At 43.1% G+C, this 18,464-nt stretch overlaps 1 protein-coding gene across 3 annotated transcripts in view; it reads left to right on the top strand.

Moving 5' to 3' along the window:
* Positions 1-18,464, top strand: part of GPD2 (glycerol-3-phosphate dehydrogenase 2) — a 137,614-nt gene that overhangs the window by 23,340 nt on the left and 95,810 nt on the right. The window contains exons 1-2 of one of the 3 annotated variants that reach the window (XR_014450831.1): positions 1,287-1,405; positions 7,390-7,494. Coding sequence is in view for 2 of the 3 variants with exons in the window: in XM_083154025.1 (XP_083010151.1) it covers positions 1,322-1,405; positions 7,390-7,494 (189 nt within the window). In the remaining variant the exon portion in view is untranslated. Of the gene's footprint in view, positions 1-1,286; positions 1,406-7,389; positions 7,495-18,464 lie in introns of those variants that run through there. The other 2 variants (XM_083154025.1, XM_083154026.1) reach the window with 2 other exon arrangements.

Here is an 18,464-nt window from a genome sequence, read left to right as displayed (position 1 = left end):
TTGAGAAATTGATTAATACCATCGATAGTCACAACTTGAGAGATCATCCGGTGAAATTAACGCATAAAGTGAGCTGCGATAACATCGAATATTTAGATGTCAACATTGCTGTAAAAGAAGGTATTATTTGTACATCATTATACAGTAAACCCACAGATAGAAATAATCTGCTGAGGTCAGACAGTTTTCACCCCAAGCCACTTAAACGTGGCCTTCCCTACTCTCAGTTGTTGCGCATTCGGCGTATTACATCTGATCCCGTGGTGGCAGATGCTGAAATGGATAATATGATATCCAAATTTGTGAATAGAGGTTATCATATTGAACAGTTGAGACGTGAAAAACAACGAGTACTTGCATTAGACCGTAACACACTCATCAACCAAGTTGCCATTAAGAAAGACAAAGGGGAAATGATCCCATGGGTATGCCAGTATAATCCATCTAGTGAAAATATTAATAATATCTCTAAAAAACTATGGCCTATTATCCAAGGGGATAAAGACCTTAAACTGGCTGATACCAGGCTTCTTGCTTGTTACACTAGGGGGCGCAATCTTAGAGATATCTTGGTGAGAGCAGATATCTCTGACCTTGCAACCCCTACAGACATATATGCCAATACCCGGAAGGGGTGTATCAGATGTACGTGTGTTACGTGCCAATTTATGATCCCGGGGGATACATTCTCCCATCCACTATCTGGGAAAACTATGTATATTACCCACCGCCTCAATTGTTCCTCCAGGTATGTTATATATCAGATCCTCTGTCCCTGTGGACTGTCATACATTGGCAAAACTGAATGCCAATTCAAAGAGCGTATGACAGCCCACAGATCAGCAATTAGAAATGCCATTATTAAGGGACATAGCGATCAACCGGTCGCACGCCATTTTTGCAGCCACCCTCACCCCCTTTCATCTCTAAGATACCGCATGATTGACCACCTCCCTGCCTCTATACGAGGGGGAGATCGGTCTAAGAAACTGATTCAGCTTGAAACCAGGTGGATCTTTCGCCTGGGCACAGTTGCACCTAGGGGTCTTAACGAACATCTGGGTTTGGGATCCTTTTTATAATATGCTCTGTTAGCATGTAGCTAATCAGTTATTAGTATTCTTGATTGCAAACAGTCTGTGCCTCCTAGGCATTAAGTGCCTTGAATGCAATAGATGTGATGTATATTTGATTAAGCCTAGCGCTGATTTTCATTATTGTTTTTTTTCACAGATCATGCTGCTTTGTTTTGTTGTTCTTGTGACGCTGTTTGTATACTCCTGTAACCATGGTGACGGGTGCACTCTGATTATGTTTTGTGATGTCATTCATATGTGCCAGCAGGCAGGGCGGAGGCTTCCGCCCCTCCCCCAGCCTCCCAGTGTGCTCACTTGGGTGTTTAAAGGTAAGACTGTTTTGTATTCTTTTTTATACCTGACGAAAATGCCACTAATAAACGGGCATTGAAACGTTGTGAACCTTAACTGGTCTGTGAGTATTTCCTTCATCAAGTCGCCTGGAGTGCTATATCTTCCTTGTCCTGCTGTCTGTTATGCTATATGGGCACTCGGCGCTGATTTACTTATATGGAGAGCCGGATCCTGCTGCAATTAATTATATATATATATATATATATATATATATATATATATATATATATATATATATATATATAATTTCAGTTATGGTGTTCACCATAGGTTATTATTATAGGTTTCTTCACCTATTTTGTTATTTTTGTGACGGTGTGCTGGTATGAATCTCACCACATTTACTCGCTTACTCCTCATATACTTTGCTCTCCTTCGGCACAGTTTTTTATTAACTGACTAGTGGAGGGAGGATAGAGGGGAGGAGCCAGTACACCCACACTGAAAGATCTTATGTGCCTGTCTCTCCTGCGGAGGATCTCTATCCCATAGTATTGAACCCCAGTATTCCATATGGACTACGAGAAAAGGTTTTACCGGTAGGTATATTAAAATCCTATTTTTTGTATACAACTCCATTCGGGTATCTGTATACTGTTCCATCTGAAAGATATTCAAGGCAACTGAAGTAATCATTCCTATATGTAACTAGATTTTGAGATGATCCCAAATGTACGTGAGTCCAGAGTTTACGTTTCATCTTCACTGCAACAATGTGTTGCGTGTAATGCCAACAATGGCCGATTTTTGTTGTCCATTGGTTTTCACCAACGCTAGACAGTTTTGATACGTCTGGTTCATTTTTTTTTTTTTTTTCATTTACTTCTCCTCGAATGTTCTCTGCGTAACCTCAAGGTAGAACTGAAACCATGTTTTTCTTTCTGTTCCTGGAAATTCCCCATAAAACTGCTTCTACAGTTTGAATGGAGATGGAAATGTCTTTTTACATGAAATATTGATGGGTTGTATTTTTGTCAAGCTCTGGTCTGCATGAATAGAAAGGCTGTATTAAGAAGTTCCCTTTATGATTAAATGTGTTTCTGGGATTTTTTTTTCTTCTATTAATGTATTTTTTGTTATAGTGGATGTTTCGTTACGCGAGGTACTAGTGAAAAAACACATTCCGTGAATTATTATTGGCTTCTAGAATAGACAGTTTAGTTTTAAGGACACTTATGGGACAAGAGATTAAGTGACCTGATGGCAAGTAAATAGTTATCCAGTTGTATCTTGCTTTAAATCCCTCTGTGCCCCCCCCCCCCCCCCCCCAAAAAAAAAAAGTTGGCGCATGCATGTCTGTTTTTGCAGATCTCTAGTTCAGTCTGATTTGTCTGCTTATGCACAGATAGTTCAGCTGGTGAATTCCAACGTTATCGGACTTCAGTCTGGCCACGTTCATACTAACCGACACAGATGTATATTTGGGACAGCTGTGTTTTTACAGGTGGTCAGGGACAGTTGCAGATAAAGGATCATTTAGTCTACAGCATGATGGTCGACAGTCATTAGGTAGACATAGGTCTAGGTCGACATGGTCATTAGGTCGACAATGTCCAAGTCGACAGTCAAAAGGTCGACATGGGGTTTTTCACTATTTTTATTACCTGAATGTTGACATGGACACAGTTTAAAGTACACCGCATCCCCTTGCTGCGCTCGCTATGCTCGGCACACTATTTTATTCTCCCACCACGCCCTAGTGGATGGTAGGGCATGAAATACCGCCTGTTGGCTCAAAAAACAGTGAAAAACTCCATGTCGACCTTTTGACTGTCGACCTAGACAATGTCGAACTAACGACCTGTTGAACTAATGACCTTTCGACCTTTTCCCATGTCGACCTAATGGTGTCGACCATAATGCTGTAGACCAGATGACCACATCCCAGGATGAGTATGTTGCTATTACCCAGTAGTAGCTGACTGCTTGTAAAGAAAGCTTTCTTTGTAGCGAAGGCATACAGACTAAAGGTGCCCATACACGTTACAATTATTGTATACAATATCGCATCTCGGTTTTGCGATGAGATGAGATCTAGTACAGAAAGTATGTGCTGCACATACTTTTTGTACTAGATCTCATCTCATCAGATCTCATCGCAAAACCGAGATGCGATGAGATGCGATATTGTATACAATAATTGTAAAGGTGCCCACACATGCACCGATCCCGGCGGTGCGATGCTATACGATGGGGTGCGCGCTCCCGCGGCACCTCATCGCACAGTACAAAAAGTATGTGCTGCACATACTTTTTGTACTAGCTTTTTCTAGCATAGCATCGCATCGCATGCACAAGGCATACGATGCGATGCTATATGTGCTAGTTAAGCCCACAACGCACGCCGGGATCGGTGCGTGTATGGGCACCTTGTCCCATGGAGGTGTCTGACTAACCGTTGACACCTAAGCACGTAGAAGCAAAGAACAATTTAAGGAAAACACAGGGAAAGTTACAGGGCAGGTACATATCCATGAATGTATGTCATTATGACATGGAGCTTTCATTTAGATTTGGGAGAATTTGGTGTTGTCAGTGACCAATGATTGACTCACAAGTGTCCAGTCAGTGCTACTCGGAAGTGCTGCACTTTCTCTCCCTCTGGACCTGTATGAGACTCACTGGGGTAAAAACCTCAGTAGGGAAAGAATCTCCCATTCATTATATTCAGATACTCCTGTGGTTTTTATATATGTCCAAGCATTGTATCCCAAAAAACGGGATCTGAGTGAGTCAGAGAGACTTCTGTACAGTAGTGTTTTCTGTGCCAGTATGGATTTTCTGACAGCTAAGGACATTACGTGTTATAGGCGCAGGGTTTAACGCAGACGGTTAGTCAGTATATGATACACACAGTGATCATTATCTTAGTGACTGTATACCAGAGGTAGAACACGGGAGCTCCCTGCTCAGATTACACAGAGCAGTCTCATCACCACAGACCACAAATACAATACTTGTATGCAGCAAGCTGTCTTTTGGCCTCCTGACATCCTGGAGGAAGCAGAAATTGCTAGGTGAGTAGGCGTCTGTTGGCACTGGTGTTACATGGCTACGAGCAAAGACAACACGCGGATTTGCCATTATTTTCTCCTTTGTATTGTGCTCTGCTGGTCTGTGACAGAAACCAGCTGTCGTGTTTTTTATTTTCTTTCTGGCCACAGTCTTGTGTTCTCTGAATGTGCCCTATCAAGATCTACAGTAACACAAAAGCGATACATGTGATCAAGGCAGCCCTGGTGTAGCCTCATTGGCATCCTGTGATTGGGATCTGCATGAAAGGTCGGGTGTGGTATATGGTCCCTACAGTTGGGATCCCGACAGTCATTAGCCCGACGTGGGGATCCCGACTGGCCGGACTCGGACAGCTACGCTCGCCACCTATTCTATTCTCCCTCTATGGGGGTTGTGGACCCCCATGAGGGAGAATAGCCAGTGGCCTTCGGGACCCCGAGTGTCGGGGTTTTGACTGTCGGGATTCCGACGTCGGGGTACTGACTGTCAGGAAACTGTCCAGCACCCGATAGGTTGACAAAGACAAATAAGTCTATTCAGTTAGAGTCGGAAACTCTATTCAATCTATTAAAGATTTTAAAGAGTCAGATTAAGGAGATGAGTCGGGTAGGATGGTGCCAAGTGAGCAGCATCAGCAGTGATGGTCCTACTGCTGCTGCTGCTCACCCAGCTCTGTCTTCCCGCTGCTGATGCTCACCTGGTCCCGTTGCTGGACTCAGGTAAGCAGCAGCACCACCGGACAGCGCCGGGTGAGCAGCGGTGGTGGTGGTGCTGCTGCTGCTCACCCTGCTCCATCCTCCCACTGCTGCTGCTCACCCGGCGCATGCACGCAGATGAGAGTGCGCAAGGCCGTAAACTGTGGTTGCATTGTGTAAAAAAAAAAAAAAAAAAAAGTCAACCGCGGTGACTGACTGTTTTCAGGGTGCGGTGAGGACAAGGCGTGCCCCAATAGTTGGTGTGGGGGTGCGGCATCTATGTGATGTCACATGCAGCAGCTGAGACCCACCTGGCATAAATAGGGAACTATATCTACTTATCAACACGTTATATTTCCCCTCTTCCTAGCTCTTTTCACTGCTGTGACGTTATTATTTAGAAAAATCAACCTGTCCTCTGCTCCATCCAAACCCTTGTACAGTAGCAAGTGGAACATGAGGTTGAGACATGAAGGTGTTCCTTGTTCCATTTGGTAAGCTAGACCACATACATTAATAGAACAGTGTTTGCTTAGTGTTTGTACTTAGGCCCAACATGTCATCTGGCACCAGAAAGTGTCTAATAAAATTGCTTTGCTAAATAAAGCTATTCGTTCTAGGAGCAGGACCTTAAAATGCGTAAATGAACCTGTTGCTCTTGGCAGCCACACATCTTTCTTAAAGGAGCAGTGGAACGTCTATCGGAGGAAACTGAAGGGATTCTGTCTAGAAAAATAAATAAATCTATCTACAAAATGTATTGCTGGAGACGGCGGCACTCGATATAATAATATAAAGACACCAGAGACCTGGATAAATCCGACGTTTCAAAGCCCTGCAGCTTTCTTTATCAAGATGCAGAAGAAAAAAGCCGCAGGGCTTTGAAACGTCGGATTTATCCAGGTCTCTGGTGTCTTTATATTATTATATCGAGTGCCGCCGTCTCCAGCAATACATATACAACAGTCCTGGTTACACTGGATCTGTTTAGCGGAAGACACCGGCTTATGTTCTTGCATGAGAGTGCCACTTTATCAATTGTTGTCGCTCAGAGTGATAGAGCTATATCTATATCACTCTCTGAGCGATCTGTGCTTAACTAGATAGCCGAGCACAATGTTGCCCTCGCCCCTGTGTATAGGCAGAATTCCACTCAATTTAGAAAATATCCTGTTTTAAGGCAGGGATGCAGTCCTTAGGTCGGCCGTACACTTAGACAGAGTCCAGAACTAGACGTCTAGATCTAGACACCTAAAAAAAAAATGCTGACCTTCTGCCGATCAACCTAAGGAGTGTCGATGTTTCTTGGGTCGACCAAACGATCCATAACCTTAAGGCAGGGGGGAAATTATTCTGTTGGAGTTGAACATGTGATAAATTGAAGCGATTTATCACATGTTAAAAAAAAAAAAAAAAGGCACATCAAGTTCCAAAATATGTGAGCCCTCTTGGGGAGCTGCCAGGGAAATCAGGTCCGACTTGTCTTTTGGAATAGTTGGCCCAGTGAATGGGGCCTTAACTCTCTGCACATGTTACATCTGCCCAACCTGTAGTGCAGCATGGTTTTGCCCAGTTTGCAAACCTATTTGTCCTGAGTACAGGTCTGAATTATGCCCAATAGCTTAACTTTAGCACTTTTCAGGAGGAATAAATCAGTGTTCCAATAAGCTGTAAGGATTGCAACAAATATATCCAAGGAGTCCATTTATCATTTAATATTTGCGGCTAAATCCCTGAAAAGGGTTAGGCGCAAATATTAATTATCACTTGAATGTATGTAGGAGGGACCGCAGCAGGAATCTCCAATCCCTCCTGCACCGCCGCCGTCCTAATAAAGCTGCACGATTTATCAGCATTGTTTTGGGTCCCTGGACTACCGCCATTCTGAGACTAATTTTAAAAGTTTTTTTTTTTTTTTTTTCTCTCTACTGGCAGGAGCGTTTTGTTGATGGATGCAGTGGGGGCGGGGTTTGGATGGTAGGTCCACTGCATACGGTGAGTGCATGTGGTACGCTAATTGTAGGGTTCGCGGGCTCAGTAGTCAACATTGACATAACAAAAATTTTAAAACTTTTGTCGACCTTTTTCATGCTGACCTTTTGTCACTGGTTGTCTACCTAATAAACCACACCCGGAGTCGGGAGCTGTATGTTTATTTCTTTGGTTTTCATCTGACTTTACGTATGATATTATAGTGTGTATTAGCTCTAATTTAGATATTTACATATTATGCTGTTTCTGTTTTTTAGGAAGAAATGGCTTTCCGAAATGTAATTAAAGGGAGCCTGATCATCGGAGGTGGTGCAGTGGCAACCGTCTATGGCCTCTCTCACATGACTGACATGAAGAAAAAGGTAATTACTACAATTTGGAGATAATCTATATTAAACTGGTGCTAGTTACCCATACGAGACCACATTGGTGCCGCCTTAACGGTTTACTTGGCAAATATTTTTCTGAAATGTTATGTGTTTTTTTTTTTTTGTAATGTTCCCCCTTCTATCTACTCCTATTATTTTCCATTGGTCAGCTATGCTGTAGGTCAGGGGTGGACAAACCTGTCCTCAAGATCTACCAACGGTGCATGTTTTCCAGGCAACCTGTGGATCTATAGTAGGAATGAATGCAGCAGGTTTGAAAATGTGACATTTAGTAATGACTACAGCTGTGCACCAGATAGGTAACGTGGACCGTTGGTAGATCTCGAGGACCGGTTTGGCCACCCCTGCTGTAGGTTATTATCTGTCAGCTGTCTCAACAGCTCCGTTATTTTCTTCTTTACCTCAGTAGCTGATGCAAAACTGGTTCCCTTGAGTACTGATTTGACTTTAGGGTAAGAGGCAAAGTCACATGGTGCTAGGTCTGGAGAGAATGGAGGGTTAGAACTCAAATCTGTTTTTCTGCGGCAGATAGAGATGTGTGGGCTGGTGGGTTGTCCTGGTGGAGAATGAAACCATTTTTCCACACCCTCTGGCCTCTTTCTTCTGCAACCCAGTCTCCCATATTAACAGCCTTTATATAAAATAAAACCATTAAATATGGGTTTTAATTTGGATTTGCTTTGACGTGCTTTCTTAATTCTTGGTGATGATGGTGTTTTCCATTACATGGACTGGTGTTTTTGTCTCAGGATCATACTGAAGATCCAAGTTTCATCATAGGTAATTACTTTTATCTAAAGAAATGTGAATCTGCTTGAATTTGTCGACTAATAATCAATTCGCCTTGGCCGCTCGCACAAGACGCTGCACAAGAAATGCTTATGCTTAGTCTCAAAAAAATAGCTCCCCTGTGCGAACACGCAGGGGAGTGAATCAATTAAAATCAGGGCAATCATTTGTAACCGTTTTCAAAAGCAAAACTTTTTTTTTAGCAATTGCTGGGTAGATGAAAGTGTTGATGTTTCAGTGGTGACGATCTGATGCGTCGATGTTTAAAAAATATTTTTTTTCTTTACAAATATATAAATATTTTGGATATGTTTAAATATATGTTCTTCACCTAATTCACTCATTAAAATAAAAAAATGATGATTTTAAGAAAAAAAAATCTCCAGTTAAGAAAAAATTGAATTTTACACTTTGTTCCTTCATCTCAGTTGAATGTCTGTAAGCTTTTAACCCTATGGTCAATACAGGTACAGATAAGGCGCCTTATTTTGATTCATTCGGCCCTCCGTCCATGTGTTCAAACAGAGGACCGATGTTGAGGGGAGGGAGGCGGACAGGAGGGCGGCGTCTGACGGAATTGCAAGGCTGTGAATTTCGCAGCCTTGCGAGTCAATCATAATAAGGCCCAAGGTGTGTGTGTGTGTGGGGGGGGGGGGGGTGTTTAACTACCAATTTTTTTTTATTTAACACTGTCTCATTTGCATAAATACATTAAAAGTCACAGTTTCATTTGATGTTGAACGTCAAACAGCGCTAGTGACAGCTTCCGCTTCTGTATGTGCCACTTTATTTGGCTCATTTGAAAGCTGCCATCAAAAAAAAAAAAAGTATAAATAAAAGGGGTTCATAAGTACTTTAAATAAATGAGTATAATTACACGATTTATAAGTGGGAGCTTACATTAAGTACATGTACATATAATATATGCATACACATCTGGGAAGCTTTCCCATGCTAAAGTCTGTTGCTTAATTAAAGTAAAAATCTGTTGCAAGGGCTTTAAAAGTAGATGGAGTTAATTTAGTGAGCATGCTAATATAATTACCGTACCTGCTATTGATTGGACACCCTCTTTGATCTAGCATTGTATTCTACTTTATTGTTAATTGTATTGATCTAAATAATTGTAAGGAAGAGAAATACACTTATTTTATCACAGGAAGTGCCACTTGGATTAGAATATCAAGAATGGGGCTATAATGAAGTAGTTTGTTTTAATCAAATGACAGAAGTTCTGCGGGGAAAGTCATACTGGGATTTACTCAGGCTAATGCTGCGATAAGTGGTTTTACTATTGCAAGATGATTTAAGTTCTTTTAATTAGGTGTTATAATTGGCTAATCTGGCATGTTGGTTCATCAGTGAAAAGACTTTTTGTTGAGTTTCACAAGGTGCTTAAATCTGGATAAGAAAAATGAAGCACTTCAATTATTTCTTATTCCTGAATGTATTCTAAGCAATTATATCTTCATATGTGGCTGAAATCAGCTTCTTGTGCATATCTTCAAAGAACATCTCAAGCATTCTCTGTTTTGTTCTTGCATATTGGAACAGATTTAACATCCCTGTGTATGTAACACTATCAGGATTTATTTGAAGAAGTAAAGCATTTGCACTCTTATGATAATTAAGTATGAAATGAGGGCTGTGCTTGCTTGCAGACCGTCTCCTAGATTGTACATAAGAACGTTCCTTAGGCCTCGTATATTTCTTGCCATTAGGAAATGCACTACTCATAGGAAAATGCAGGGGGGGGGGGGGGGGGTCTGGTTGCATGGAAACCCCCGCCTCTTGGTAACTGTCTTAAATTATGACAACAATAGCACTGGTATATAGTATGATCAATAGAGCTGCCACCACATCATGCAGTGTAAAGGACAGAGCTGTTGCACATGCCCAGTGTACCAGCTTCTTCTACCACATTTACTGTATGTGGGGATCTCAGCCCTCAAACATCACAACTGACCAGAGAGTAGCTGCCAGGAGGAAGAGACAGGAGCCTTACCAAGGAGTGGGAGATTGTCCGCTTAGAAAGTGCAGTACTGGTTCTATTATGTTTATTTTGACCTGTTTTAACCTTTTTTTGACCACTTATCTTATTTAAATGTTTGAAACAGCCTATAGTATAGACCATCTGTACTGTTAAATATTAATACTGTATTCCATACAGTATCCATTGTATAAAAAGACCAATTTTCACGGCTGTTACCACTTCCTGAGACTTCTGTACTTACACCAATGTGCTGCAGAGTGGGAGATTTTGGATTACATTTGAAAACCCCCCTCTAAAAATCCTGCCACTGCTACTATGCAATCATGTGATATATGTGCAAGCAATTGAAATGAGAAGCATTAACCCCCTCCACTGCTAGTAGAAATACAACTAATCAATAGCAATAGAAGGTTCTCCGTATACAGAGATTAATTCATGCTTGTGGCAAGGGAAGGCGGCTTTGGCTTTAGGCTGCCCAGCTGGCACTGTAACACAATGTACATAAAGTAATGGTTCCATCAGTAAGTGACATTGGCAGTATCATCTGGCAGTCACCTTAAGAACTTCCTCGGCTCTCACCCGCAAGGTGCCCCCCCCCCACTCCTGGCGCCCTAGGCTGCAGCATAATCAGCCTATTGGTTAATCAGGCCCTGATCACACCTGTAAGCTACTCTAATGCAAAATTGAATAACACATCAACCTTATACTACTGCAGCGGTTCTCAACTCGGTCTTTGGGTCGACAGGTGCACTCATTACTGACTGACACATTTTAAAAGGTAACAAAACATGCACTATGTAGGGTCCCTAGGACCGACATTGAGAACCTGTGTACTACTGGGAACGACCTGGGAGAAATAGTGATTCCTGGGAAAATAGCTGCATCCCCAAATGGCCTCTTTACTGTGTCATACATACATACAAAAAAAAATAAAAAATCAAATCGGTTTTGTTAATCTCTTCATTGCTATCGACTAAACTTGGATTTACAGTTTTTCTTAATGGTAGCCATGTGCTTCGACGTGTTACTCAGCTGACCGAGTCAAGCTGCTGTAGACAATCCAGGATTTTAGAAATAAGCCCAGGATACATTTTTCAAATTTCTTGGCCCCGCAATCCCTGCAGCACGCGATGTCCGCTTCTAGGATCCCTGTGTTAGGGTAAACCCCGATGATAATGTCATCTTCTCCTGCTCTCACTGCCAAATTAAGCGCAGCTTTATTTAAAAAAAAAAAAAAATTAGCTTTCAATTCATTTTAACTGGAGATTATATGTCAGTCTTCTAATGAATCAAATTGGTACAATAATTAAAAAAATATATATATTTTAGAGTGCCCCAATGTGTATTTCCAACTTCTAGGTTAGTATTTACTGAGAGTAATTGGAGATTCTGTATCCGAGCAAGGCAGCGGCAACATCAGTCCGATCTGCAAGATATCTGTGCCAAATAGGATCATGAATACAATCAAGATAAAACTTAAGGTCCCCATACAAAGGCCTGTCTTGTTCACGGCACAAGTCAGACCGTTTTCCCCTGAACTAACCCGTCAGCACCCCAGAAACGCACCATCCGATGTGACATTTTTTGCATGAGGTTTATCGCATGTAGAAGAACTCCCAATGATCTACCGGGGAAGTTCAAGGGTAACCGATGCGATGCATGGCGGATTATAAAAAGCAACCTCGATGTGCCTCTGATGATCCGATTCTGATAGAGAATATGTGCTCCACGCATGGTCTTCAGGATCCAATGTGCACGGGAATTCGCATTAAATCCGCCTGCTGTGAAACATCTCTGCATTGCACGATTTAATTCGCTATTTATCGTCCCGAGCCGTCAGAATCGGATAAAATCAGTCCAAATCAGACCTGTGCCTTTACATTAAATTATATGTGGTAATATTATACTATAATAATTTAGCTCTCTTTCCATTTACTACTCACAAATCCCTCCTCTATTACAGTTCTCTATTTTACTTATGTGACATGTACGTGGTGGTCTTTGTCCTAATGCATTGTTATTAAGCTGTGTACACATGGTGCGATTTTGACTACATAGTTTTACATCCCTTTACACGGGACTTCCTGACCTGGGTAGAACAAGGCTAGGACCTAGAGGGCGATGTAAATGGGTACGCCGGGTCGGATGACCCGGCTCCCATTTACAACCTGCGGACCGCAGCATCCGCAGGTTGGACGGGAGGGGGGGGGGGGGCACACACAGCCCACGCTGCTGTCTGTTCTAATGTGCCGACAGCAGCGGCGGCAGCAGAGGAGGTGAATGGATGCCTGTGTGCGGCATCCATTCACCTCCCGGATGACGGCTGGGGGGGGGGGGGAGTGCACGGGGGATGGGGGTAGCCCAGCAGCTTATCTTGGTGCTGGGCTGCCCCCAGCACGGCGATCGGTGTATCCGGCAGTGACCACCGCGGTCCCGGCGCTTGGAGATGATGTCATCTCCAAGCGCTGCCTCCGTCTACACTGCGGGTGGGCACCGCTGAGTAAATCCCTGATCCAACCCAGCTTGGATCCTTCTTCCAAATGCCGGGTCGGATCCGGGATTTTTGGTGTAAAAGGGGTATAAGTTAGTCAAAAGCGCAGTGTTCAGCTGCATGTTATCCCAATAACTTGAAAACAGAAATTCCCAACTCTACTGCGCCCTCAGATCTGTTGCCCGGTTTCCTATCACAAGAGCACCTCTCCTCCAAAATACTAAAATGTCCAAAAAGATAGAGATAGTAACCAGGCGCTGATCTATTTTATTGAATGAAAGTCCATTAATATTCCACTTTCCCCTGGGCCTTCAGTCAGTTTCCTCCAGGTGCGCGTTGGTATCCACTGGACCACACTGACCTGAGTGCTGGACCCTATATGCACGTAGCGGTTTCTTTTTCTTTATCCCTTATTCTATGGACATCAATCACTTCTGGAACCAAGAGAGCTAACGTTACTGACCTGGATAACGGTCCCTATGTTCACGTAGCAGGTTCTTTTACAGCAAGGGTTCCCTCAAGTTAGGATGACAAGACAATCACTGGGTTTCTTTCCAGAAATGTATTTTCACATATGTATAAAAAATCCAAAACGGGTCAAAAACCCTTCCCTGGCAGGCTTCGGCCCGCCTGCGTAACCATGGGAACGCCCAACATTTTCATTTGGATGGCCATTAAACGCTGGCCCTCCCTCCCCACAACGAACGGCCTGGCAAGTGTGTAACTCGCCAAAGCCGTTCCTACCAGGGTTTGCACAAGCGCAAACCCCTAACCATCGGGGCTGAAGCCAAATACGGTTCGCTGTGAGGGATCTCGTGTTGGCCCCTATAGGTGTTAGTGCAAGGTGTTCATCTGTTTACAGCAGAACTGCAGGAGGTTAGCTTGGGGTTCTTTCACGTTTGTGACCCTAAAAGCCTCAGCATGCTTTCCCAACCTTTGCTGGCAGGGCATGCTGGCATCTGTAGTTCCTTATCCGCTTGCCGTCTTCCACCCACGGCATATGGGAGCTTAAGCTTTGTGTTATGCATACAGTACACTATTAGCAAAGTTAATTGGTTTAATATTATAGTGTGCCTGATTTACATCACACTCCTTTATCTTAGTGTTTAGACTGAGCTAATTTTCTGACAAGAAAATAATACCCACATTAAAATGCAATGAATAAAAAGTGTTCTTGAATAAAGTAGGTAAGGCCTCGGCACTAATAAATTTAAATAAAATAGCTACATATATTAACTCTTCCATTAGCGGGATCTCGCTGTGTCTGGAAGAATGAAAGCAGTCGGTGTTTAAGAGAATAATTTGCATGAAATTCAGCACCACACTCAAAGTAATACTGTACGTGATTACAGGACAACCTGGTTGTTAATTGCCTGTAGTCTTTAAATATGCACTTCTTTCAGAAATAGACACTAATTATTAGATCTTGTTTGCTGTTACACTATAAGTTGCAAATGTCTAGGAAGGCTTTGAAATTTGCAATTCTAATGGGGCATGAGCACAGGGAAAATTGATCTAATCATTTAAAATGAGGGTTGCATGCAAAATGAATGAAATGTTTCCCCGAGATTAGGAAATCTTTAATGTAGGTTTATCAAACATTTGCTTTCATAAGTTCACTTTTGTAGATTTAGTCTTTTGACTACTAAATTGCGAATTCATTAATCCTAATTGTCCAGCCTTAAAAAAATAAATAAATACATTTTTATTTATTTATATTATGCAAATACATGTTCTTTCCATTACCAGTGCACTATTTTTCACTATGTATAATTACATTAACTGTTGTACATTATAACAGATGACTATAAATGTCACAGTGGGTGCTGGGTGACCTCCCAACAGTCGTGATTTTGACAGACATCGGAATCTTGACTGTTAAATGCCCGACAGTCGGGATCCCGACTTACAAGGATTATTCTCCCTCGTGGGAGTCCACGACCCCCATAGAGGGAGAATAGAACTGGTGGTGAGTCACTGAGCCGGCTAGGGGCTTAAATGTGCTTGCCCCCCTGTCGGGATTCCAATGTTGGTATACTAGTGTTCCCGCTAGGCTGTTTTAGCGGGACGCTGCGCCCTGCTCAATTTTTAAAGGGCAAAATGCGCCCTGCCCCTCTCGCAGCGCCCCGCTAAAACTGCCTCACGGGGAAGCCCAGTGTTGCCATAGATGGCGATGCCCGGCGCTTCCCCGGCAGCATAGTGGCTTCGGAGGTGCCGGGCCCACCCACCCCCTTCGATGGCGGCGGCCCGGGCACGCCCCTTTCATGACGTCGCCGGCTCGGGTACGCTCCTCATGTGCCTTCGGCGGCCCAGGAACCGCCCCCAGCTGTTACGTCGGCGGGCCCGGTCCGCCCCACGGCGCCCTGCCTGCTGTCAATCCTAGAGTGAACACTAGTATACTGTCTGTCGGAATCCCGACTGTCGGCCCGACCTATCACACCAATCACTGTAGCATGTATGTTTTTTTTTTCCTTTTGAAGATGTTCATTTTTTTTTTTATGCAGACAGCCCTATTATGAGATGTGGGCGGTGGATTATGCTTGCTTATATTTTAATGGTGTCCCCTGGGAAATCAAGGAGGGGGAGGTCTTAGTGGGAGTCCACCCAAAAATCTGTCATTGTGACACGGATACCACTGTATAATGAAGTGATTTGTGACGTTGGCACTAACACTTTTACATAATTTGGGTTGAATGTCAAGCTCCCTTATTGCCCACTTCACTGCAGTTGTCGGTGTCTGGGACATATGTCCAAGACCAGGAAAAGTGTTTCCGGTTGAGAGGTTGACAGTGTCTAGGTTAGGGCTGGAAAAACCGGTCCTCAAGATCTACCAACGGTCCACGTTTTCCAAATCACCTAGCTGGTGCACAGCTGTGGTCGCTACTAACTGTCACTTTCAAACATGCTGCATTCATTACTACTATAAATCCACAGGTTGCCTGGAACACATGAACTGTTGGTAGATCTTGAGGACCGGTTTGGCCACCCCTGGTCTAGATCGGCAGTCAATAGGTTGACCACTATTGTTCCAGAAACAAAAGGTTTACATGCCAATGGTAGTATACTGTCATTAGGTTGACACTCTAAAGGGCGACATGCATTGGATCATCGACCTCTGAATGTCGATATGCCTAAGGTCAACATGGATGGAAACTTGACACAAGCATTGGGTCGACAGTCAAAAGGTTGACATAGGGTTTTCACGTTTTTTAATCCGGCATGTGCCGACGGGCGGTATTTCATGCCCTACCATCTGCTAGGGCATGGAGTGAGAATAGAATAGTGCCGGATACGCGGCAAGTGCAGCATGCCTTGCAAGTGGTTCTGGTGCACCGATACAGTGTTCATGTGGACATTCGGGACAAAAGAGAAAAACGCTTGTCGACTTAATGCTTATGTTGACCTTCCATCCTTGTCGACCTTAGGCACGTCAACCTATTTCAGGTGTCAATATAAGCAGTGTGAACGCGAGTAATCTGGGTCGAGCAACCCGGGTCCCGTTCACAGTATAGGGAGGAGGTAGCGTCGGCCTCCTCCCCTTCCCCGTTCTGCCCCGGCTCCCTTTTTGGTTTATTGCTGGTCGATGTGGAGGTCTTTCTTCGGAAATGCCGGGTCGCTCCTGGGGTGGACCCGTGTCCAAATCATCGGCACGACCCGGCATTTGCAATGTGAAAGGGGTATTTGATACATTTACCTACCTTTAGGAATAGTGCAGCTGTTACACACAGCACATTGTCATTATCAATGTACAAGATCAGTTTTTCTCAAACTCTGTGCTCAGGACCACAAACAGCTCATGTTTTCCGGGTCACCTATAGGTCATTACTCACTAATACATTTTTTTTTTTAAATTCACAGGTGGAGCTAATTATTCCTCAAGGAGACCTGGAAAACATGAGCATGTATTAGATACATGATAGAAAGGAAACACATCATTTTCTAGCTGTTATCATTTTGTTTGCTAATCTCCTATTTGTTGGCTTTTGGGACATTTTTTTTATAACTGCAGTAACTTTCCCAACAGAGCTGTCAGTATTGTAAATGTGTAATGTGTTTTAACAGAAATCCAGAGACTGGTTACAATGTTCACTGTGGCAAAAGCCACAACAACAAATACCATAGATTACTGTGCCCCCAGCTCTGCTCTTAGGGTATCTGCCTTTGTTCCCAATGACGTTCTCTCCACCAATGATTGGGTTTCTGTCTACCTCTTGCGTTGTCTAATACCTTTTGCGTCTCTTATTCTTGACAGTCCTTCAGCATTTCTACATCTTTCTGGTTTTCTATTTCTTCTGCCGCTTCCCGGTGACTTGTACGGAAGGGACAGTTAGGGGTCAGCTCAGGCTCAAACAGAGGTTTTGTAGGGGGATACCAGTCTCTGGTGACAAAAGGGCATCTGAGTCTATACACATGCCTCAGGGTCAGGTGTCAGGATGGTGAGAGTCAGTGTCACGGCACTGTGCAGGAACACCGCAGCTAAAATAGATCCAATATGAACACATATGTTGTACAATTGTACATACAGTTAACTCTGAACTATAAGTCTTAGCAAATAGCCCTATGCTTACTGTATATGGAAAACTCTCACTTCTGCAAAATCATATTTTATTGTTTGCAAATATTTGCAGAGTTTAAAAAAAAAACAAAAAACTTTAACTTATTTTTTGCTTGAAAAATAAAGTAAATTAAAGCCGTTTCTTTTACATTTTACATTTCTTTTACATTTGTAGTACAGAAATTTTAAAATGATTATTTTTTTAGAACCTTTAAGTGGCCATGGTAGAACCAGCTGCAATCTCTCTGATGTTCGATATAGGGATGGCCATCGTTGAATACTTTTGACATCGATGGGGGAGAACCAGATGTTTTCCTTACATCGATGGCATGATTTTTTTTTTTCAAGGTGCCGGGGCATGGAGCATAGCCCCATGTTCTAATTGGCCTAAGGGCCAGTCCGTTAAAGAGAATGGATAACCATCGATAGCTCAAACTATCCATCACATAGTTTATAACTAGCGATGGCTGGTTACAGAACAGCCATCGATGGCGACTGCACTGATGGCCATCCCTAGTTAGATATGGGGCGATAAGTGGAGTGGAGGCCAGTTTGCCTGGGTCTCTGAGGAAGAGAACTGCAGTTACCGCTTTATATATCTTGTAAGAAGTATTACATAAGCAACTTGTGTCTGGCTGGTGGCAATAGACAGATTGGTGTTCACTGCGGTATTTATTTAGTGTAGGGTGTTGATCACCGAGGCAGGCATAATCGGTGCGTGTGCTCCCAAAACTTGTCTGGTCTTGCAGGTAGGGGGCTTGACAGCGACAGTGGGGAGAGAGCCCAGGGTTTCACAGGGGTGCGTTCAGGTCATTGGGGGTGCATTTAAATGCGGGCAGGACACGGTGCCCTGCTAAAGTCACCTAGCAGGAATGTTTTGGTATGATGCCAGGGCAAGCAGCACACTGGACAAACTAAAGTTAATAGTTGGAAAGGCAGGTGGGTGAAAGTGCTATATTACATTTAGAAGAAACTAAGCCATTTAAAGATAAACTATTATTATTAGAACATAAGATATAGCAGCTTTTATCTGCAAAATTCTATCGGGTCCATAAATATTGTGACATTGACACAATTCTCATATTTTGGGCTCAATACGCCACCACAATGGATTT

Source organism: Crinia signifera, chromosome 7, assembly GCF_055691185.1.
Source record: "Crinia signifera chromosome 7, ASM5569118v1, whole genome shotgun sequence".
Taxonomy (NCBI): domain Eukaryota; kingdom Metazoa; phylum Chordata; class Amphibia; order Anura; family Myobatrachidae; genus Crinia; species Crinia signifera.
This window is presented reverse-complemented; position numbering and strand designations above follow the sequence as displayed.